At 41.3% G+C, this 24,978-nt stretch overlaps 1 protein-coding gene across 2 annotated transcripts in view; it reads left to right on the top strand.

The window, feature by feature from the left end:
• The first annotated feature begins 431 nt into the window (after positions 1-431).
• TRPC1 (transient receptor potential cation channel subfamily C member 1) overlaps positions 432-24,978 on the top strand; it is a 126,571-nt gene continuing 102,024 nt past the window's right edge. Inside the window, exons 1-2 of one of the 2 annotated variants that reach the window (XM_056564801.1) lie at positions 432-886; positions 23,455-23,609. In XM_056564801.1, the coding sequence (XP_056420776.1) occupies positions 760-886; positions 23,455-23,609 (282 nt within the window). In that variant the 5' untranslated portion in view covers positions 432-759. The remainder of the gene's footprint in view (positions 887-23,454; positions 23,610-24,978) is intronic. The other variant, XM_056564802.1, reaches the window with a different exon arrangement.

The following is a 24,978-nucleotide window of genomic DNA, read 5'->3' on the forward strand; positions in this document are numbered from 1 at the left end:
GGTTGCTTGACAGATGTGATACAAATTACATATACTCTAAATCGGTGGTTTCCAAACTGTGGACTTCCAGATGTTGTAGAACTACAATTCCCAGCCGTTGGCTGTCCAGGCTTGCTGGGAATTGTAATTTTGCAACATCTGGATGTCCAAAGTTTGGAGACCACTCATAACATTCACGTTACTTACAGTAATTCTCTCCGGAGGGTTTACACCCAGATATATAGGATTCCCAGAGAAGCCCAATTGACTGATCAGCATATTCTTGTAATCATTTGTCAGGTTACACATTATACAGTACAGGGAGGTTCCCAGCCTCTTTCCATTGAGAGTCGCTGCCTGAGGGAAGCTGAAGTGGTTAATCTGGGAATGTAAGAACAGATGCCCCAGTAATGATATCTGGCAGCACTGAGCATTGTCCTGTGACAGCTAATGCAAAGCAACTCCTGAGGGAAAGCAGTGCACATCACTGACCATTCTACAGGAGGACCAATGAGCGGAAACACAAGAACCATGTGAGAGCCAATGACATAACACTGTGCACTGGCTGATAGCAATAGAGAACAACCAATGGGGCCCTGCATTACATGTGAGCATCACAGACCCCTGTACAGCTGGAGACTGTCATAGGAAAGGAGTAGGAGGAATGTGATGGAGCAGGAGGCACAACAACAACACTGTCACAACAAGGGACATTTTTATATCGTTTGAGGCTAAAGAGAAGTGCAGAGGGACAAGGTATCTGATGGGAGTTCTGTCACAATGGCTGCTCTATATCAGAGCACTGACTCTTCCTCTCCGAATAAATTTCTGGCTCTAAAAGATGTCAGAGAAGTCAAGGAAGAGACCACTTTAGATGAGAAGCTCTTCTTGCTGGCCTGCGAGAAAGGTACGTCACTGTGTAATGATCTATCTATCTATCTATCATCTATCTATCTATCTATTTATCTATCTATCTCTTATCTATATCTATCTGTCTGTCTGTCTATCGTATCTATGTATAAAGTTATTACTCATTTGTAAAGCACCTGCATATGTGAAATAACAAAATGCTGTTTTTCGCACAATTGGAGTGTACACATTGATATTACTAACACATACTTTCCATACACACTGGGCCCATCTATATTGGAGTGTACTCACTTATGTATCTATCACATACTGTGTATACACACACTGGGCCCATCTAGAGTGAAGTGTACACATTGATGTTACTGTCACATACTGAACACACACACACTGGGCCCATCTATACTGGAGTGTACACACCGATGTTATTATCACATACTGTACACACACACACTGGGCCCATCTATACTGGAGTGTACACACCGATGTTATTATCACATACTGTACACACACACTGGGCCCATCTATACTGGAGTGTATACACCGATGTTATTATCACATACTGTACACACACACACTGGGCCCATCTATACTGGAGTGTATACACTGATGTTATTATCACATACTGTACACACACACACTGGGCCCATCTATACTGGAGTGTATACACCGATGTTATTATCACATACTGTACACACACACTGGGCCCATCTATACTGGAGTGTACACATCGATGTTATTATCACATACTGTACACACACACTGGGCCCATCTATACTGGAGTGTATACACCGATGTTATTATCACATACTGTACACACACAATGGGCCCATCTATACTGGAGTGTATACACCGATGTTATTATCACATACTGTACACACACACTTGGCCCATCTATAGTGGAGTGTATACACCAATGTTATTATCACATACTGTACACACACACTGGGCCCATCTATACTGGAGTGTACACACCGATGTTATTATCACATACTGTACACACACACTTGGCCCATCTATAGTGGAGTGTATGCACCAATGTTATTATCACATACTGTGTAAACACACACTGGGCCCATCTATACTGGAGTGTACACACCGATGTTATTATCACATACTGTGCACACACACACTGGGCCCATCTATACTGGAGTGTACACACCGATGTTATTATCACATACTGTGTACACACACACTGGGCCCATCTATACTGGAGTGTATACACCAATGTTATTATCACATACTGTACACACACACTGGGCCCATCTATACTGGAGTGTACACACCGATGTTATTATCACATACTGTACACACACACACTGGGCCCATCTATACTGGAGTGTACACACCAATGTTATTATCACATACTGTGTACACACACACAGGGTCCATCTATACTGGAGTGTACACACCAATGTTTCTGTTACATACTTTACATACACCCTGGGCTCGTCTATATTGGAGTTCACATACAGATGTTTCTATCACATACTGTACATACACACACTGATATTTCTATCACATACTGTACATACACACTGGGCCCATCTGTATTGGAGGGTACACAGTAATGTTTCTATCTCATACTGTACATGTGGTGATATGGGGGTGCAAGATAAACCTGTCAAATTGTGATATTAGGGCACCGTTAACCTACACGGTCCGAGGTGGAGACAGCTTATTCTGGGCCAGGCACGGGGCAATAAATACACCGATGCCAGGTTACGGGTTACTGTCTTTTTACTGAGGCAGGAGCAGATGGTACAGTACTCGCAGTACAGAGCAGAGTAGGAGGGATGCAGTGTAACACGTGGGAGCCCTGTGGCCTTGCAGGGACTTATGGTGCTTTTCACCCACTTGCTATTAGATATGACAGACTTGAGACTTGGAGATATCCCACGCTGACTAGGGTTCTGCTAAGGTTCAATATACTGCCACCGCCAGAGTATGAACTCACCAACTCCTGTGCGGGGATCACTTGCAGAATGGCAGGGTTGATTTGATGAGAGATTTTCTTTAGGCTTCCCTTGGAATCACCTCACACTTCTTCCCACTCCTTTCCCCACTGCAGCTCACATGGAGCTCTGCACACAGCAGAAATTGAAACTAGACTGGGAACTGACTGAATAGCTCCTCCCCCTACTCTATACACAGTGCAGTTTGGGGGTTCGCATTGGGCTATCAGTGTCACATGGGTACTCTGCACCATACCTCCTTACAGATATCCAGAACCTTCCTACAATGCAACATAATATAAATTAACAGAACAAATATTGCAATGAATATCACAGCATCACCTGAGCAGCAGGGCCTAGGTGGGGCACCTGATGCAATGCTTACCTGACAGGACGCACTTCACTACTGGGACACCACATACACACATTAAGCCCATCCAGGGCTGCCTTCAGGAATTTTGGGGCCCCTTACACAGCTAAACTCCTGGTCCCCCCAGTCCCCTCTCTCGCTTTGGCCTGCCTCAACTCCGCCCCCTAGATCTCCCCTTCCCTATGACCCACCCTCAATTTTATTTTATTTCTTTTTAGTACTACAAAGACAGTAAAAAGTGAGACAAACCCTAACATTAACACTAAGTAATCAAAAATGCGCAGCTGTGGACTTTAGTGGTTTTTTTTTTACGTGTACGCCATCAACCATGCGGTTAACTAAACTTATATTTTAATAGTTCGGACATTTACGCATGCAGCGATACCACATATATTTTTGTTTACATAATTTTATTTGAAAAAGGGGAAAAGGGGGAGTTGGTCAATTTTTTAGGGAAGGTGCTTATTCACATTAATTACTTTTTTAACAAATTTTTTTGAAAATAATTGTATTCCTATAGGAAACGATTACATGCGTTGTGTTATTGGTGCTTTATTAGTGTAGCCTGCCATGGCTTTCTGCACTAAAGGAGCCTCGATCGGATGGCGAGGAGGCAGTAAAGGGCCCTTTCGTTGTCTGATCAGCCAGCTGGAGCTAAATTCCGTATTTAGGCATCTAAAAGGTTAATACCAGACATCGGCCCTATCAGCTATGTCAGCCATTAGCCATGGACCTGGACCATGATAGCAGCCTCGACCAACCGGGTATGTTTAGTTAGGCCCATTTGTTAATAGTCGTCCCCCCCCCCCATATAGTTGTAGGCCTCGGCCTCAAAAAATTGTATGGGGGCAACTATTAATAGGGGGCCTACCCAAACTATATGGAAGCAACTATAAATAGGCAACCTAACCAAACTATATGGGGACTCCATGTAGTTTTGGTAGGCCCCTCTGTCAATTGTTGCCCCAATACAGTATAGTTGTGTAGGCCTGCAACTATCTGGTGAAAAACTATTAGCAAAGAGGTGCCTACAACAACCATATTGGCACAGCTTGCCACTCTATAGTTGTTGTATGCCGTTCTCTGCTGCTAATTGTTACCCCCATATAATTGTTACCCCCCATATGACATTAATAACCTGCAGTCCTTCTCAGGTCAGGCCTCAGCCCTTGCCTCCAGGCAGCAGTTCCCATCCTCCCACTGCAATATAGTTCTGCGCCGGGCCCCCAGCCTCAAGTCATATTATATATATTTGCTTTTTTCAAATTGATGACATAAATAATAACCTGCAATCCTCCTCAGGTCAGGCATGATTTCACATCGATCGCTGCCACTGCTCTCCTTGCTGTATCAATGGACAGCGGCCGTGCCTGCGAAAGTAAGTACCTCCCGCCGGCCAGTGCTGATTTCAAGAGGCAGCGGCCGCTGGCTCCGGAAGTATGTGTGGCAACGGCGCGCTGCTGCATTTTCACAGCGATCTGTGTGTGTGACTGGGAAGTGTACAGTGGCGGGCCCCCAGAAATCAGTGAGTGACTGTCACTGTCACTCACTGAAAAGTTAAAAAAAAGCCAGAGCTGGCCGGGCCCTCCTGAAGCTCCTCCTGGCGGCGGCCCTGAGCCCATCTATATTGGAGAGTACACACTGATATTACTATCACATACTGTACATACACACACTGATGTTTCTATCACATACTGTACCTACACACTGGGCCCTTCTGTATTGGAGTGTACACACTGATGTTTCTATCATTTACCGTATATTGGAGTGTACACACTGATGTTTTTATCATTTACCGTATATTGGAGTGTACACACTGATGTTTTTATCATTTACAGTATATTGGAGTGTACACACTTATGTTTCTATCATTTACAGTATATTGGAGTGTACACACTGATGTTTCTTTCATTTACAGTATATTGGAGTGTACACACTTATGTTTCTATCATTTACAGTATATTGGAGTGTACACACTGATGTTTCTATCATTTACAGTATATTGGAGTGTACACACTGATGTTTCTATCATTTACAGTATATTGGAGTGTACACACTTATGTTTCTATCATTTACAGTATATTGGAGTGTACACACTGATGTTTCTATCATTTACAGTATATTGGAGTGTACACACTGATTTTTCTATTACATACTGTACACACAGACACTGAGCCCATCTACAGTATATGTTTGTTTTTCTGATGGAACTAGAGTATTCAGATACTATCCACCTGTGATGCCTCTCTAGGTAAGTCCTATTGTCAGGGCACAGCAAATAGTGTGGTTCACTTATTGCTCTCCTTAAAGGGGTACTCCGGTGGAAATTTTTTTTTTAGAAATTGTGGTAACCCTTGGGGGGTGTATGGTAGTGGCGGTATGGTATAGGTATACAAGGGGCTAATGTTAACCCTAGAGTTCGTGATGCCAGGCTGAGGGCTGGTATGCTGAATCAATGTTCCGGCCTATCGTCGCCCTTTCCAGTAACGATAGGTGCATAAAATAACTGAAGGTCCACATGGAGATTTAAACTTGAACTTGAATAACTTTTACTGAAGTTCTTGCAATAACCACGGCACAGTAACAGTCTCATACAAACAGTCCTTAGGTTGCTTAGTGACTGGCAGTAGTTGCCGACCTTGAGCTAGACATACAGTCTCTGAATTTAGGAAGAGATTTGCAGATCCGTCCGGATTTAGGGGAGTTATTAGGTCTGGTGATGCTGCAGAGTGTTTGGGAATTGATACACTCTATAGTTATAATTGTTCAGCCGTTGCCGCAAGGCTCAGGCCTAACTCACTGTGATTACTGCTGTACAGGTTTTGATTGCTTGACAGCCCACAAGGTAAGAGAGAGAAACATGGCCACCACTCCCTTATATGGGCAGGGGGCGTGGCGAATCTGATTGGTCCGAACGTCTGCCATTCACCATTACATGGTGAGATGGGATTGCTTACGTCACAGGGCCTTCAAAGGTCCTTAAGCTAAATACTATAGAGTTCACCTCGTCACATGACCCGCAGGTCCTGCAACGCTAATGGAAACAAGTAATTAACCATTTATTTACACATGTTGTTCTATTTATATCAACCTATGAATAAATTAGAGATCTATACACTAGAATAGAGGCGACCAGGGGTAGACTGGCTAACAGGGATCCCTAAGTCCTAGGGACTCTGGCTATGGGGACATAAATAACTCTGGCTATGGGGACCCATAAATAAACAAGTGCTGTATAGAATGCAGTACTGGGACACCACAAACCCCCTTACTAAAGATAAGTCGGCCCCGACGTCTGTCCCCTGAGACAGAGGGACTAGGACTAGAACAGGATGCTATAGAACAGGATGAACTGTACATTTGCTATACATCCTAAGTAGACTAAACACATTTTGATGCTATATAGACATTTGAATACTATCTAGACATTTGAATGCTATCTAGACATTTAAATGCTATCTAGACATTTAAAGAAAGCTATCTATCCTTTAGTTTCTAGCTTCCTATACAACTCTATAAAACTTATGATACATTTTGAAGCTTATTAGGCAATTAGGTCTTCCTAGACAATTAGATAGCTGCCTAAGACAGTTTTATTAGCTCTCTATACATTTTGATGAGGCTAAACTGAACATAAGCACATACTTCTGTATATAAGGCTAACTAGATATTAGTACAGCTCTATTTACCTTTTGCATCAAGCTGACTAGACATTTGTATTATCTCACACATTTTATATGCCAAACAATAAGTTACTTGTTAGTTAGTACACAAAGGGTATACTGGCTAGCCGGAAGCTAGGTCACAGTAAGGGTGGCTGCTAGGGTCTGTCGACTATACGCTACTTACCCCTAGAGCACTTTCAAAACAACCTATCCAGGTTATTCCTAGAATTACATGTTTAATTTTTGTACTAGCAAGAGCATCTACTGGCCAGGCAGAGCATCTCACACACGCAATGAAAGGAGAAAAGAAGTGTACCTAACAGTGGCAGGAATTGGGTATCAATATGCTACAATTCCTTAAGTGTTTTTCTGAAGTGAGATATTTATTTTGTTTTTGTGTATGTACTAGAGAAATTTTGAGGTAGTACATTAAGTGAGCAATCTAGGGTACTATGTGCAAGTACTATTTGAAAGGGAATCCTCCCTATCATTTTTGGTTGAGACAGGTGCTAGCGATGGGCGACAGCAATAATACTACCCTCGGAGGAGCCGAGGTGTCCCCTATTGAGTTACTACTAAACACCTTTAGTTTATTATACATTTGTATGTACAAAAATTATATATTTTTAGTATTGAGTGTACACGTGCTGTACGTCAATATTTTCCATGTACAACTCTGATTTATTTTAATGTACATTTGACTATGTTTTCTATGTACAAACCTTATTTACTATTTGTGTACACAGACACAAGGACATCTTTCTGTGTACAGAACCTTATACAAATTTACTATACATTTATCAACACTCCAACAGATTTCAGGCGCATTCACCCGATAAGTGCAACATTTATCATAAGAGTCCTTATGAAGCTGATAGTATATACATGAAGCAGGCGTGTAAGGATCAGCAGTCCACCTACACTAGGAGTCCAAAGAAAATATACAAATTGGCATGTAAGGATCAGCAGTCCACCTACACTAGGAGTTAAAAAAAAAAATGAACACGGCCTTAACCACAACTCAGTCGGGTACAGTCCTTGATGAATCTCCTACAAGCTAGGAGTCTCTTGACTTAATAGTCAGGCACAAGCTTAGTGGTTATGTTGCTGAACTTTAAACTGAAACAAACTTAGCACAGGCCTGCTAGGCACTTTTCTTGAACTTGGTTCCTGTAAGACAAAAGGGTTAGACAGAGAGAAAAACAAACAAACAATAAGACATTACTTTAGAGTCTCTTTAGAAGATGCTCTTCTTCACTCTTGTAGTGCCTCTCTTGGTTCCCCTATATCTGCCAACATCAGGGGCAGGATCAGACTTAACATAGCTTTGCCACACCACATTGGTGAGAATGGAGTTGTGGAAAACAGCTTGAGAAGGGGTTATAGGCTTATTAGCCGGGATCACAGTGGGGCAATAGGGCTTGAGCACCATCTCCAAATTAGGAGCAACCCATGACCCTTTTGTTGGTACCCTGGAAGCAGGCAAACTCTCCAGGTCAGAAGAGGGCCTTGGTACATACGTTGGTACCTGTGCAGGAGGCAAACTCTCATTGCTCCGAGAGGGCCTAGGTACGGTCTTTGGTGCCCGCAATTTGGGCTTGCTTTCTTGAACTTGAGCAGGACTTGACTCTCGACGATTTGTAGAAAATGAAGAACTTGACTCTTTACTGTACACAGAAGATGATGAACTTGACTCTTTGCTGTACATAGAAGACGATGAACTTGACTCTTTGCTGTACGTAGAAGATGATGAACTTGACTGTTGAAGCTCCTCCTCCTTGGGTAAGCTGGAGGAGGCTTTAGGAGCAGACCTTTTCGGCCTCAAGTTGAAGGGGTCAGACTCCCAATCCGTTGACGGGAAATATTTGAAAGGAAGCTGTGTTGGGGCTGTTGGTCTGGTGACCGCTGCAGCCCACTCTCCACGAAGGCTCTGGATGGGGTTGTACTCCACAATTTCACCCACCTCCAAGGTATTGAACTTCTTATGGAGATATGGCCTTTGCACTGCTCGCCGGTTTACGAGGATGGTCTGCCCAGTGTGGCAGTCAAGCAGTGTCCCATAACCTCTGACCTTGTCGAACTTGGCCACAGTGGCTCTTCTCCTTTCCAATGGCTCCTCCCCTTCTCGGGGGTGATCCCATTTATGGATGTAAAATGCCTCCATTTCCTTGGTATTTTCTTGATACCGCACTCTTTCTTCATAGGGCAAGTGTACGTGCTTTGGAGCATAGAGTTCCTTGTATCGGGCCTTTAGCTTTTCCATCAATTCAGCCAGCTCGGCTTCTTGACGGGCCCTTTCCCTTTCTGCAGTTGGGATTGGTGGGAGTGTCTTCCCAGGTAACGGTTGAAGTACTCTGTGCATGTACTCGATCAGCTCCGGCTCATCTCCGAACACCCATTGCGGTAATTTTGGTGAGCACGGTCATGCACTTGACAAACTTGATCGAGGAATGACCTCAGGGCTGGAGGAGGAAGAATAGGCCGCCTCTGGTGGGGTACTCACAGCAGACTCCTCCGACGGGATCTCAGCCCACGAGCCCCAGGTCCTGTGGTGAGGGGACAATCTCACCGGTGACGCACCTCCAGGTGTCCCTGAACTGTTCGCTGGAGATGTCCCTGGCCAATCGTTGTCATCATCAGGCAGTGGGGGAAGATTGCAGGCCCCCTCTTCGTCCAATGACAACCGCTGCAGACGGTCAGCAAGCTCCTGAAAAAGTTGGGCTGCGACTGCCACAACTTTCCGTGTTTCCGGCGCCAATTTGCCAACTTGACCATGTGGAATGCTGCTCTCCGCCATGTCTGTACTCTCCGGCTCTCTCTGCAGACTGAAGAGGTTGTTCTGCGTGGAGTCTTTTATAGTAGGCTTCTCCAAAATGGCACTGGGCAGGAAGGACACTATCGGTGCAGCCCCGACTTCCGGTCCCCCCAGAGATTCCTGTGTCTCAAAGTTCCCTTTTGGCTGCGACACAGCAACTTGGTGGCCACGCCCAGGGGCGTGGCGCAGCGCGGGCTTTCTTTGCGTGCTTTTCTGGTAACAGTTGAGGTCCGCCCTTGCTGACTGGACCAGAGGATCGCAGCATAAATTCGTTGCGCAGTTTACACATTGTAGTTGCAAGCAGATTTTCGTCTCCCCCCCTTACTTTTCTCTTGGCCCCCTTGTATGGTTCACCACAAGCACCGTTCTTGTACACAGCAACACATGAATAAAGTTTGCTTTCTGGGGGGGGAGTACACTTTCACTAGTGGCAATAGTAGGCACACACCCGAATCCTGTTCGTGCAAAGCAAAAAAGGCTTTGTGGTAGCCCTTGGGGGGTGTATGGTAGTGGTGGTATGGTATAGGTATACAAGGGGTTAATGTTAACCCCAGAGTTCGTGACGCCAGGCTGAGGGCTGGTATGCTGAGGCAATGCTCCGGCTTATCGCCGCCCTTCCCAGTAACGATAGGTGCATAAAATAACTGAAGGTCCACAAGGAGATTTAAACTTGAACTTGAATAACTTTTACTGAAGTTCTTGCATGACCACGGCACAGTAACAGTCTCATACAAACAGTCCTTAGGTTGCTTAGTGACTGGCAGTAGTTGCGGACCTTGAGCTAGACATACAGTCTCTGAATTTAGGAAGAGATTTGCAGATCCGTCCGGATTTAGGGGAGTTATTAGGTCCGGTGATGCTGCAGAGTGTTTGGGAATTGATACACTCAATAGTTATAATTGTTCAGCCGTTGCCGCAAGGCTCAGGCCTAACTCACTGCGATTACTGCTGTACAGGTCTTGCTTGCTTGACAGCCCACGAGGTAAGAGAGAGAAACATGGCTGCCGCTCCCTTATATGGGCAGGGGGCGTGGCGAATCTGATTGGTCCGAATGTCTGCCATTCACCATTACATGGTGAGATGGGATTGCTTACGTCACAGGGCCTCCAAAGGTCCTTAAGCTAAATACCATAGAGTTCACCTCGTCACATGACCCGCAGGTCCTGCAACGCTAATGGAAACAAGTAATTAACCATTTATTTACACATGTTGTTCTATTTATATCAACCTATGAATAAATTAGAGATCTATACACTAGAATAGAGGCGACCAGGGGTAGACTGGCTAACAGGGATCCCTAAGTCCTAGGGACTCTGGTTATGGGGACCCATAAATAAACAAGTACCGTATAGAATGCGGTACTGGGACACCACAAAATCAACTGGTGCCAGAAAGTTAAACAGATCTGATCAAACAGATACTTCCATTTAAAAATCTTAACCCTTCCAGTACTTATCAGCTGCTGTATACTACAGATGTACTACAGAGAAGTTATTTCCAGTCTGACCACAGTGCTCTCTGCTGATTCCTCTGTCTGTGTCAGTAACTGTCCAGAGCAGGAGAGGTTTTCTATGGGGATATGCTTCTAATCTGGACAGTTCCTGACATGGACAGAGGTGTCAGCAAAGAGCACTGTTGTCAGATTGAAAAGAACTATACAACTTCCTTTGGAGCATACAGCAGCTGATAAGTACTGGAAGGCTTCAGATTTTGAAATAGAAGTAATTTACAAATCTGTTTGTAATGTTATGGCATAGCATTGATCAGTGTCTGCAATCAAGGTATTGCATGTTATAGTCCCCTATGGGGGCTATAACATTGCAAAAAAAAAGGGTAAAAAAATTGTTAATAAATGTGATTTAACCCGTTCCCTAATAAAAGTTAGAATGACCCCCCCCTTTTTCCCATTTAAAAAAAAAAAGATGTAAATAAATATGAACACATGTAGTATCACCGCGTGTGTAAATGTCCGAACTATAAAATCGTTAATTAAACTGCACGGTCAATGGCGTACACGTAAAAGAATTCCAAAGTCCAAAATAGCGTATTTTTGGTCACTTTTTATACAATAAAAAAAATGAATAAAAAGCGATCAACAAGTCAGGTCAAAAGAAAAATGGTAGCGATAAAAACATCAGATCACGCCACAAAAAATGAGCCCTCATACTGCCCCGTATGCAGAAAAATAAAAAAGGGTCAGAAGATGACAATTTTAAATGTATTAATTTTCATGGATGTAGTTATGATTTTTTCCAGAAGTGATACAAAATCAAACTGATATAAGTAGGGTATCATTTTAATCGTATGGACCTACAGAATAAAGAGAAGGTGTCATTGTTACCAAAAATGCACTGCGTAGAAACGTAAGCCCTCAACTTTGTCCCACAAATATTTTTTTTTTGTTTCCCCATCGATTTTTTGGGTAAAATGATTGATGTCATTACAAAGTAGAATTGATGGCGCAAAAAACAAGCCAGCATATGGGTCTGTAGGTGCAAAAAAAAATGGGTCTGTAGGTGATTTTTAAATGTTAAGGAGGAAAAAACGAATATGCAAAATCGGAAAAATGGTCAGGGTACTCCGCCCCTAGACATCTGATCCCCTATCCAAAGGATAGGGGATAAGATGTCAGATCGCCGGGGTCCCGCTGCTGGGGACCCCCGGGATCTCGGCTGCCGCACCCCGCTATCATTACTGCACAGAGCAAACTCGCTCCAGACGTAATGACCAGCGATACAGGGGCCGGAGCATTGTGACGTCACAGCTCCGCTCCCTTAATGCAAGTCTATGGGAGGGGGCGTGATGGCCACCACGCCCCCGCCCATAGACTTGTATTGAAGGGCGGCCCATTACATCACGAGGGTGGAGCCGTGACATAGCGATGCTCCGGCCCGTCATTACGCATGGAGCGAGTCTGCTCTGTGCAATAATGATAGCGGGGTGCTGCAGCCGAGATCCCGGGGGATAAGATGTCTAGGGGCAGAGTACCCTTTAAGGGGTTAAGAACTAGCCATCTTTTATATGCTTTTATCTCTACTTGTTGAACTGCTTTGTAAAGAATATGTTGCAGTAAGACAAGTGACATCTTGGTAAACTAACCAGAGGTTGATATAAGGATCAACAACATCCAGCAACAGGGATTTTGGAACACAGAAAGTGCAAGGGGGTGTAACTGAGCAAATATGGACACAACACACTGGGCTTTACAGCAACAGGAAAATGGCAAATAGGTTCGGCAATAGAAGATTCGATGCAGTGCAGAAAAGAGAGACACAAAGGTCTAACGGTTAGACTGGGCATCTGATATAACTCTGAAAACTCAAAGGTCACATAATGTCACACAACATCGCATTTGGATATAGGGGGTGGTCTTGGCCTTTTGGAGAGGTCTCACCATTTTTACACTTTTACAGTACATTGCCATTTAAATGCTCTGCACAGAAGCAGCAGTGTAAGGTAGCAGTTGCTTTCAGGCCCTGGTACCTCAAGCTGAACATATAGGTTAGATAACTGTGAGATAAACAATTAATTGGCTGACAGCTATATTCCTGTAACACACGTGTGCCGTGCTCAATATAGTATGTAAATGTTTTCAACAGGGGGGGGGGGGGGGGGGATTTAAAGGGGCATTCCAGGGAAAAAAATATTTTTATATATCAACTGGCTCCAGAAAGTTAAACAGATTTGTTAATTACTTCTATTAAAAAATCTTAATCCTTCCAATAATTATCAGCTGCTGAAGTTGAGTTGTTCTCTGTCTGTCTGTCTCGGGAACTGCACAGAGTAGAAGAGGTTTGCTACGGGGATTTGCTTCTAGGTGTCATCAGAGAGCACTTAGACAGAAAAGAACAACTCAACTTCAGCAGCTCATAAGTACTATTTACAAATCTGTTTAACTTTCTGGAGCCAGTTATTATATAAAAAAGTTTTTTCCTGGATAACCCCTTTAAGTCGCAGGTGATATATCTACTTGAGAACCAAATGACAGTCCAGATGAAATTCAACGTGCAGATCCTTATCTTGATTTAGGCTGAAATTGATTTAATGTGTATGGCCACCTCAACCTGTCTTCCTCATAAATAAGACACTAGTATTAAAGGGGTATTCTGGCTTTATACATCTTATCCCCTATCCAAAGGATAGGGGATAAGATGTATGATCGCAGGGGTCCCGCCGCTGGGGACCTCCGGGATCTCGGTGCAGCCCTCAGCTTTCTATGCCATATGCTACCTCCGAGACGGGGATGTGACATCATGCCACGCCCCCTACATTCATGTCTATGGGAGGGGTGGAACAGCCGCCGGGGGCTGCACCGCGATTATGGGGTGGGACCCTGCGATCATACATCTTATCCCTTATCCTTCATACAGGGGATAAGATATATAAAGCTGGAATACCCATTTAATAAATATTGCATGACATGTTGGACGTCTGTTACAGTGTCTATCCTTGCCCCAGGAACTTCTAATTACCCATTTGGTTCTGCAGCTTTGTTCACCTATCTCAAGATCTAGGGATTTTCAGCCACCTATGGCTTGTTTGTGGCTGCAGGGGGTAAAACAAAACAGCTGAACAGGATGTTTTATGTAGTTTACATAGCTTTCATTGAGGTTAATGGGGGTTGTATAAAAAAGTGTTGCCTCGCAAGCTACCCTGATTACTGGAAGTTACACAAACTGCATATAACAGCCAGCTTAGGCCCCTTTCACACTATAAAGTTGCTCGGTTAAAAGACCCGTTATAAACTTCCGTTAGAAAAGCCTTAAAAACTGATGTTAAACGGCCGTTACAAAATCCCATTAAAGTCTATGGGATTTTTTGACTATCTGTTATGACCTGTTATAGTCAGTCATGAATAACAGATGTTATTTGTAACGGAAGAAAAATGGAACATGCACACATTTTTCTTTGCTCACAAGAAACGGGTAAATTAACGGCCGTTATTTTTAACACTGAAGTCTATGACAAACGGATGAGCCTTCATGTCATCCGTTTGTACCTGGTTTATAATATCCGTTATTACTTCTGAGCATGCTCAGAAGAGGTGACAGCAGACTCCTGCAGTACTGAGGGACTACTACTACTCCCATCATGGAGCAGACTTGTTTACATGATAGGAGTAGTAATTCCCCAGCTGCGGGAGTCTGCCAGCGGCTGGGGAGGCTACATTAGTGTTTGTACTACAACCCCCATCATGGAACAGACTTAGTTCCATGATGGGGGGGGTCTTAGTACAGAGGCTGAGGGATTGATCGCACCGGGTCTCACTTCTGTGAGGGCTTATGATAGCGCTGCGGGGGGAAAATATATATACACATGCGCTGCAGGGACAATACCTATATAAATGCACTGTGGGGGGCAAGACTTATATAGTGCAGCAGGGGGCAAGATATATAGAAGCACTGCGGGGTCCAGACATATACCCCCCCCTAGCTATTCTATATATATTTCCCCACCGCAGCGCTTCTATTTGAAAGCCCCGCCAGGAGCCCTAAATGGCTCCTCAGTACTAGCCATTCAGGGCTCCCGGCGGGAAATTTAAAAATGAATGTAAAAGTACACTGTTCATCGCCGGGCAGTGGAGCATGCTGCCTGCTCCCTGTTTAATAACTTCTAATCACATCGGGTCTCAGAAGTGAAACCCGGTGCGATCATTCCCTCAGCCCCTGTTCTACAACCCCGATCATGGAGTCTGTTCCATGATGGGGGTAGTAGTACAAACACTAATGTAGCCTCCCTAGCCACCGGCAGACTTTCGCAGCAGGAAATACTACTCCCATCATGGAAACAAGTCTGTTCCATGAAGGGAGTAGTAGTAATCCCGGCTGTGGGAGTCTGTAGGCAGAGGTGTTAAAACGGCCGTACATGACAGATGTTATAAAAGGTCTTAACGGATGAATATGCCGTTATTATACATCCATTTTTACACAGAAAACGGATGTTTAATAATGAATGAATACTCATAGTGTGAAAGGAGCCTTTGGTGTTCACAACCTCCTGATCACCTCCAGTGGCCACAAGCAGGCCGGAGGTGAACAGGTCCTAAAGGAGCATGAATATGCCATGAATCTAAAATTGGGCACACCCCTTTAATAACACACAATTGTCACTTATAAATCTAGAAATGATAGCTGGTTTGTATGTAGGTCACTGGTCAGTCGGAGGAGTCATGTTTTTTTTCCCCATTGATATTACTGACCATGTTTTGAGATTAACACACAGAACAAATGAGCAGATCTGGGCCATGTGGTAGAACATTAATTATTTTGTAAGTCATAAGCCATATTTATACAGGGAATTACATCTCATCACACATTGCACTCAATTACTTTGCTCCGGGCGCCGCTCTATCAGTTATTCTTTGATTAAAAAAATAATGTAGAGATATAATTAGTTTTGAGGCGCTGGTCATGGCGATGCCGAATGTGATGTCATCTAATACTTTAGATTCTAGTAGATAAATTCACAGTTAGCTTACTAGTGGTCAGCCTGCAGTTGGGAGCAAGAATCTACAATACCAAATTATAAGAGTTTATTTAGTTATGAATTGCTTAATGCTGCAGACAGTTTTGGTGGTGACATTTTATTATTTTCATACTCCCCTTCCACGAGCTATAACTTTTTATTTTCATTTTTCTGTTATGATATTGTTTTCTTGCAATACCTTTTTAATGTCACCATTTAATGTACTGAAAAACTGTTAAAATATGTTAACTTATTCTGTTAGTACAGTGACACCAGATTTGTATAATTTTCATTATGTTTTACAACTTTTTTTTTTTGTCTCCATATTGCAGGGTGAGCCATAGTTTTTATTGGTACCATTTGGTACATACAATTGATCAAGGTGACCAAAATCCAATGGCACCTGCAGCAGGTGAAAACCACCAGTAGAGCACCAACTTTTTAGTTGCGCAAGGGATAGATGCAACCCCTCACCTGCCTTCCAGCAGACCAGAGAAGAAGATTGCCAATAATACTGATCAGTGCTATGCATATGCATGGCACTGAACAGTATTAGCAGTCTAATGATTGTTATAAATAGCCCCCTATGGGGACATTAAAAGTGTAAAAAAAAAGCAAAACATTTCAAAAAGCCCCTCCCCCAATAAAAATGTAAATCGCCCCTTTTTCCCATTTTACCCCAAGAAGCGTGAAAAAATTTTATAAACATATTCGGTGTCGCAGTGTGCGTAAAGGTGTGAATTATCAAAATATATTATTAATGATCCCGTACAGTGATCAGCATGAACGTAACAAAAAAAAAAAATCCTAAATTGCTGCTTTTTTGTCACACCACATTAAAAAAAATATATAATAAAAAGCGATTAAAAAGTCAAAATACACGCAATAGTGGTTCAGATTAAAACTACTGACCACAGTGCAATATAGCACCATATACAGAAACATTTGAAAGTTGAAGGTGGTCAAAATAGGGCATATTTAAACATACTTATTTTGTAAAAAAAAAAGTGATGTATTTTGGAAAAAAAAGAGTGATGTAAGTACAATTGTTTGCGCAAAAAACAAGCCCTCATATGGGTCTGTGGATGTAAATATTAAAGAGTTATGATTTTTAGTGGGCGAGGAGAATAAAGCAAAAAATAAAAAATAAAACGGGGACCCAGAACTGCCTCGGCTCTGCACAGCTCATGCTTGAGTTGTCTACCTCACTAAGAGGTTGACAGACACACACCCTCCATTCAGCTCCATGGGAGAGGTGGAGATGCACAAACATGGAGTGGCCGTATTAGCCATGGCATCATGCTGTGTTCAACAAGCCTCCTGCATGGGGAGAGCCACGGTAGTTCTGAGTCCCTGAACGGAAGATCGCAGAGGGTCCCAGCACTCAGACCACCCCACGATCAGACACATCCCCTATCCTGTGAATAAATGATAATTCGTCTTCGGCTGCCTTACTCCTTTAAGAGGTAATCCTTGTAAATATTTGCAAACTGGGTGTGAATCCTGTCGGAGTTTCACTCAATGTCTTGTAGTATATTTATAAAATAGCTTTCAAATTGAAATTGGATTTGAATATACACTAAATGGTCACTTTATTAGAGACATTTGCCCCTTGGAGTTTCCCTGTATGGAAATTAGATATGTTGCACAAAATCAAATAAGCACATATTCCTCACTTGAAATGAGACAATATAAAAGAAAAGAGAGTAGGAGTAAAACTTAACTTTTATAATAGAAACTATTAAAACCAGTCCTTTACCTGGGATCCAGCCTATAAAGCAGACTTGATTTTGAATGAGGCCTGGTTATCGGTGTTACACTAGCTGTGACCAGCATTTCCAAATTGCTAAACTTGTTGGCTTTTCTCAGCAACAGTGTAGAGGGTATACTGAGGATGGTGGGATCAAAGAAATATACCAGTGAAAAAGGCTCTAGTGGGTTTAAAGAATTGTCAATGAAAGGGATCTGTAACGTCTGGCTCTGGCCGAACACGATGAGTTAAATGACCGTAGTTTGGCTGGAGCTGCTGGGAGCTCACCTGTGTCATCTGGGTGTGGTTCTCAGCTCTGCTACCTGTCAAGGAGGTGTATCCCTGATCAACTGCCTATATACGCTAGCAGCAGTAATCAGTTCATTGTCTGTGAAAGGTTAAACCTTAGCTGACACCTCCTGCTTACTGGATACCTGCTTGTTTATTGATCTTTGGCTTTTCCCTTGACTCCTCTCTTGCTCTGTGAACCTGTACTCTGCTATTTCCTGGTACCAACCTCGGCTAGACTGACATTGATTTGACTGTGTGTGTGGCTTCGTGTATCTCTGTTAGTTTGTGCACCTCCAGCTGTTTCCTGACTCCTACTTTTGTATTTTATTATAGTGACAACGCTGCCCTAGCACTTAGCATGGAGGGTTTGTCATCGTGGTTATCGATCCGTCACTTAGGGCAGATAGACAATAGGTAGGGACAGTGGCTGTGGGTGAGTTTGGGCTTCATTGTTCCCTCCCCATATGTGACTGGATCAGAGGAGGATGTCAAACATTTTAACAAAAAGATGGTGCACAAGGATGAGCAAACTGCAGTTAAATTTGGATTCCACATGAAAAAGTCCATTATCAATGGGCATTTGCATTTTAGCACTTATTTTCATGACGACAAATTTCGGGGAATAATAAACGCCGATTTCAGGCCATTTTTAACTGTTCAAACTCACTGAAAAATTTCTGAACATACCTTTACACCAGGCTGATGGGATGGCCAAAATTTGGCGTAAGGAGCATGAATCAATGAGCCTCATGTCAGGTATTAACAGTTAAGACTTTTAAAGATGGCTTCAACATGTAATCTATGCCATGCTAATTGCTGAGGTTATGTCAAAGTAGGTCCAACCTGTTACTATAAGGCCCCCCCTTCTCCAAAAAAAGAAACCATTCATTGTACTGTGATAATGTGCTAAATTCTTGCAGTTATAGGTCCCCCTGGTTGGTTGGTTTTATTAGTCCGTATGCATTCTTGGGAGGTAACAATAAATAGGCATGTGAATTTTGAATGAGTAAATAATCATTTGCTTTGTTAGTAATAATGCCCTTATTATTCCTGTTATACATAACAGCTTCGGGTGAAAGCATTGCTAATGAAACCTGAAATGCTGTGATGAGTAATGGAGTAGATTGATACCTAGATGACAATAGTAGTTCATGAGTGTGCGGTTTACTTAACTAACGTAGGTAGATCTTTCTAACCACATCCTGTTAAGTGCTGCTAAAAGTTATCCATCTTCATTTTGTCCAGCAGCAAAGATTAAGAAATATGATTTATTTATTGAGTTTCATATGTAAGTTCACCCTAACCAGACTTTTCAAAAGTAAAAAAAATAACACATCTACACAACCTTTATAAGATACTGTTAATACAAACCAATAGATTTTCCTGATCCCCCAGGCTAAAAATATACATACATTTTAAACTTTTATATACCGTAAATGTTTTTTTGCCCAGAGCACCCAATCAGAGCTCAGCTTTTGTTTCTTAACCATCCCCCGTCAGCAACTTATAATGCTTTTATTTTTTCTATATATAGAACCACACAAGGGTCTATTTCTTTGGGACTTCTTGTACTTTTAAAGACACTCTTCATTTAAAAAAAAATGTTCTGTGAAAGCATAAAAAAAAAAAAGTGTGGTCTGAAATTGAACCCCCGGCCGCCGCTCTTTTCTGGTAAAATGAAAGCTGAGCTTTGATTGGTTGCTCTGGGCAGCAGAGAACGTTATTCATTTAGACACTTTGGATAAATATTCCCAGATGTTTACAAATGACAAAACTCATAAAAATACAGCCTTGAAATGCCTTATCGATAACAATTTTATTCCAAAAAATTCTGAAAAAGAAGGGGAAGTGGTTGTGGATATATTAACCTGAGGGAAGCAAACTGCCTACTGTCAGGCACTGACTACTATTTCTATTTACATGTATATACTGATCCATTTCAAGCTTTCACCTACAAAATAATTTACTAAGACAGAGAAAAATTATTAACTCATCTAAAATCCAAAAATATCTCTTTATTATGACCTCTCTGAAATACATACGAAGCAGCAAATCTGACCAGTGTGACTTATCATTGCAGTTTACATCTAACAAAGTATATTTATTGGTGTCTCTAAAAATATATGACCACTATGGACTCCATGTTTAAAAGATACAGCTAGTTAACTAAATACACTTTGTGATGTCAAATGGAATCTTGACTATAGGTGGGCTGCTCTCGGTTTAGCAGCATTGTCCCTAACATTTCCCACAATAACAAGTTGACAAGGTGCTACAATCCTTTTTAATCACAAGCATAAAACCCTCGATTAAAAGAACTAACAATACAAAAAAATGACAGACTTAATTTTAATTCAACATATTATCAGAAGATACTAAATTTTACTTAACTACCGTATTTGAAGAGAAATATCCTAAACAAACTGATGCTGACAGGAGAGCAGGAATGTTTGGCCCCCAAATAGCTGTAGATAACATTCGGAACAATCATTGCTTCAGTCTGTGGATGGCAAATTAATTCAAGAGAAAGGAATTTTAAAGGGGTACTCCACTGCCCCCTCGCTAGTGACGTTAGTACAAAATGTTCCGAATGCTGGGGCAATGGAGTACCCCTTTAAATGCAATAATAAAAAAATGCAATTGTTGCAATGATATCCAAAACATACATATAATAAAAAATACATTTAATAGTAAAGGAACAACAAATTGGTGTGCTAGTGGTTAACTATTTAGATCACAGTTCTGATTATGTGATAATCATTTTAGAATGCATACACAGATCACAATATTTTGAGGCACAATTCAAACTCTTAGAATAAGAAATCATAAACACTGCTCTAAGGTTGCAAATGGCTACATAAAATCTAGGCACACTGCCTTGTTCCACAGTTGCAATTTCAATGCATATGCAGTTACTCCATTTACATAAGATCGAAATCAGATTATGGACCGCCTTGATATTCTATAAAAAGCCAAATGTACTGGGCTTTAAAGCTTAACTTGATCTCTTGTTATATGTTAAATGAAACACTTAGAAATGTTTTGGATTAAAGGGAATCTGTCAGCTTTATATATAGTTACATGCGTGTCTGTTTTTGAGTCTAGCTGCAACTCAAACTGCTTCTATTCTCGACTCATTGTCCTGATAATGCCTGGACCAATCAGGAGGCATGGAAGGCAAACCAATTGTAATTGGTCTTGCTGTCCAGGCCTTCCTGGGCTACTTGAGATATTGGTTTATAACCTAGCTCCTGCTTTATATCTGTCATTTCCTGTTTATCTGCTTAGACTTCTTTGGCTAAGTGACCCGATTAATTTCTGATTTTTGATTCTGTACCTTGTTGCTATTTCGGTTTGGACCTAGCTTGTAAGAGCACTTTGTTCGTTTGTCAGTTTTGATATTTCATATGTTTTGTTTACTGGTTTTTGTTTTGGTTAATCCAATGTGTCCTGACCTGTTCCCTGATCTCTGTACTGTGTTTTACTTCATTGTTTTGACATCACAACACCCTGCACTTACCCAGTTTATATATAGGGGTCAGAATAGGACATTTTTAAGCATACAAATTTTTGTGCCACAAATTATAATTTATTAAAAGTAATAAAAAAAATAAAACCTATATAAATTGGGCAATGTTTTAATCAAATGGATCTACAGAATTAAGATAATGGCCCTCATTTACTAAAGTCCAACCGACTCTTTTTCTCGGTTATTGCGTCTAAATGTTAGTCGCAACGTCTGTGTGACTATGTGACCAAATTTTAGTCGCACAACCGACACTTTAGTAAACACTCAAAGTGTTTTTTTTCACTCTGAAATTGGCGTGTTTCCTGCAAAAATGGGCGTCTTACTGACAAAAACGAAAAAAATGCTCGGAGTACTTCCAAAATCACTCGAGAAAAAGTGTGAGTTTGCCTCACACAATAACCGACAGCCAAGAGGCCGAGTGAAATTCCAAAAATGGAGTGATTTCTAACAAGGGACTTTGTACCATTGTGTTTTGTATGAAAGTAACTTGTTTTATAACCTGAAAACATTTTGTACAGTTCAACACTTTTATGAATAAAATATTGAATGCTTTTGTGATAGTTAATGTTTATATTTTTTTTTCTTTTTAACACATTTGTAATATTAGGTTTAAATCAATTTAACACCCAAGCTGATAAACAAGGATAATTTTTGTAATGTTTGAACAATTATAACACATGAAAACTTTTGATTCATGGAAACATTTTTAAACAAACAAGTCTAAACCATTTTGACTCTCACAACTAATTTCTTTAGCTCAGAGTTTGTGCGACACAATTCACTAGTGCGACACAAAAAAACGACAGAAAAATAACCGACATGTGCAACAGAATAGTAAATAAACCTGAAAAAAAAGATGAGTGATATTGAAAACACTCCAGAATAAACACTCCACTCTTAGTAAATCAGGGCCAATGTGTTATTTTTACCAAAAATTGCACTGTGTAGAAATTAAAGTTCCCAAAATTAGCAACATGGCATTTTTTTTTATTTTGCACCTCAAATAATTTTCTTTTAGTTTCACTGTAGATTTTGATGCAAGATGAGTGATATGATTACAAAGTACAATTGTTGGTGCAAAAGCCCTCATATGGGTCTGTAGGTGGAAAAGTGAAAGTGTTATGGCTATTAGAAGGCAAGGAGGAAAAAAGGGCAAAAATTTAAAATCCCTTTGTATTTAAAGGGTAACTCCGCCCCTAGACATCTTATCCCCTATCCAAAGGATAGGGGATAAGATGTCTGATCACAGGCCAGTTTTGAACATTTATGTTTATGCTACACCCCCTCCATTCATGTCTATGGGAGGGGGCGGGACGATGCTTACCTGGAGATCGCAAGGGTCCCAGTGGCCAGACGCCCTGCAATCAGACATCTTATCCCCTATCCTTTGGATAGGAGATAAGATGTTTAGAGTGGAGTACCCCTTTAAGGAGATATAGGTATGCTGCCTATGGAGCATTCTTAGCAGGGATAGTTGTTCTTACTGGAGTTCTTCTTTTAATGGATTGTCCATCTCCACAATTTATGTTAGTTATGACTTCCAGTTATTTTATTTATTTTTTTGCAGGAAATGGCCGCTACAGCTGCATTTTTTTTGTATTAAAATAAAAGCAGGAAGCACTGCCTGAAGGGAAAGGGCCACCATCAGAACGGCAGTAGGGGAGGATTGGACAGCCCATAACTAAATATTTTAAGGGACTTGTACAACCTCTTTAAGTGCTATTCATCAACTAATGTTATTTACCACTCTTTTTCTCTTCTCTTGTAGGCGACTATTATATGGTTAAAAAACTTTTGGAGGAGAACAGTTCAGATGAATTAAACATTAATTCAGTAGATGTCTTAGGAAGAAATGCTATTACAATATCGATTGAAAATGAGAACTTGGATATTCTACAGCTTCTCCTGGACCATGGCTGTCAGGTAGATATATAGAGATATATTGTATAATGTACATCATATAACTGTCATGTGGTTCATGCATTTCTTCTATTTATCCTCATGTATACATTTTCTCAACTCAATCTGTGACTCCATTTGTAACAATGCATACAATTTTTTTTTTTAAATTATCTTGGAGATTATTCCTTTCTAAAACACAACAGAAGAGATGACTGCAGCTTCCTTTTTGTTGTGAACATGTCCAATGTTAGACTTTTATATAAGCCCCAGCATGGCTCATCTTCTTACCAATAGAAAACATGTGTCACTCCAATCCCAGTTTATGACTTTAAGATGCAATAGTATTTTCAGTTAAAGGTTTGGCACTGGGGTGGTAAACTGAAGATTGTCATAGTTAATGCAAGTTGAATTGAGCAACAGGAAGGGTTAAATTGTCCAATAATTATTATTCCCCAATGGTGACATGACCACTTTAGTATTTCAATGTAAACTAATACCAAACAATTTCCAAGAGTACTATGGGACTTGTCATATTATGATCATCTCAGTGAGGGTATCGCTGGGCCGGGAAGATCTGTTTGCTACAATGTAAACTGTACATGGATCTCTATCAATATATGTGAATTTTATTCTGTTTTATTATCAGTTACATTTACTGCTTAGGGCTCATTCACATGGCTGTTTGTCGCCATTAATTCATGGCCGTTCTGCAATCCGTTTGATACTTTTGCAAGCGGGTTGAAAATAGCTGTAAAAGGATCTCATTGATGTCAATGGGATTTTTTTACAGTCCTTTGCACCCGTTTGCTTTCCATTCCGTCCCAAAAATGGAACAAGAACGGATACAATAAATGTAACATTTAAGTCTATGGAAAAGGATGAGCCTTTAATGTCATCCGTTTGCATCAGTTTTTCCCAATCCGTTTTTGATCAGTAATTACTTCTGTGCATGCTCGGAAGAGATGTGAGCAAAAAAAAAAAAAAAAAAAAACTGACACAAATCGACAATAAAGGACATAAACGGAGGCAAAAGGATGCAAACTGATGCAACAGGATGCCACATGTCCTTTTTTTTGTTTTAAATAGTCTGTTAAAATAACAGACAAATGGCATCCTGTTGCATCAGTTTGCATCCTTTTGCATCTGTTTGTTAGTATGGTCCTTTTAGCAGCGATAACGGGAGAATGTCAGGAATGGAGAGAACGGCCATGTGAACCTAGCCTAATAAAATATTGTACATTTATGGTCATGTTGAGCACATTGTTCTTTAAATATTAGTGCTTGCTCACAATGATGGGATCTGCTCTAGGAGTCTGGATTTTTTGTGTCTTTAAAGGGGTTTTCTGGAAACAAAATTTAGATATGTCATGAATTTCCAGATGGGAATACC

This window comes from Hyla sarda, chromosome 3 (assembly GCF_029499605.1).
Source record: "Hyla sarda isolate aHylSar1 chromosome 3, aHylSar1.hap1, whole genome shotgun sequence".
Classification (NCBI taxonomy): Eukaryota; Metazoa; Chordata; class Amphibia; order Anura; family Hylidae; genus Hyla; species Hyla sarda.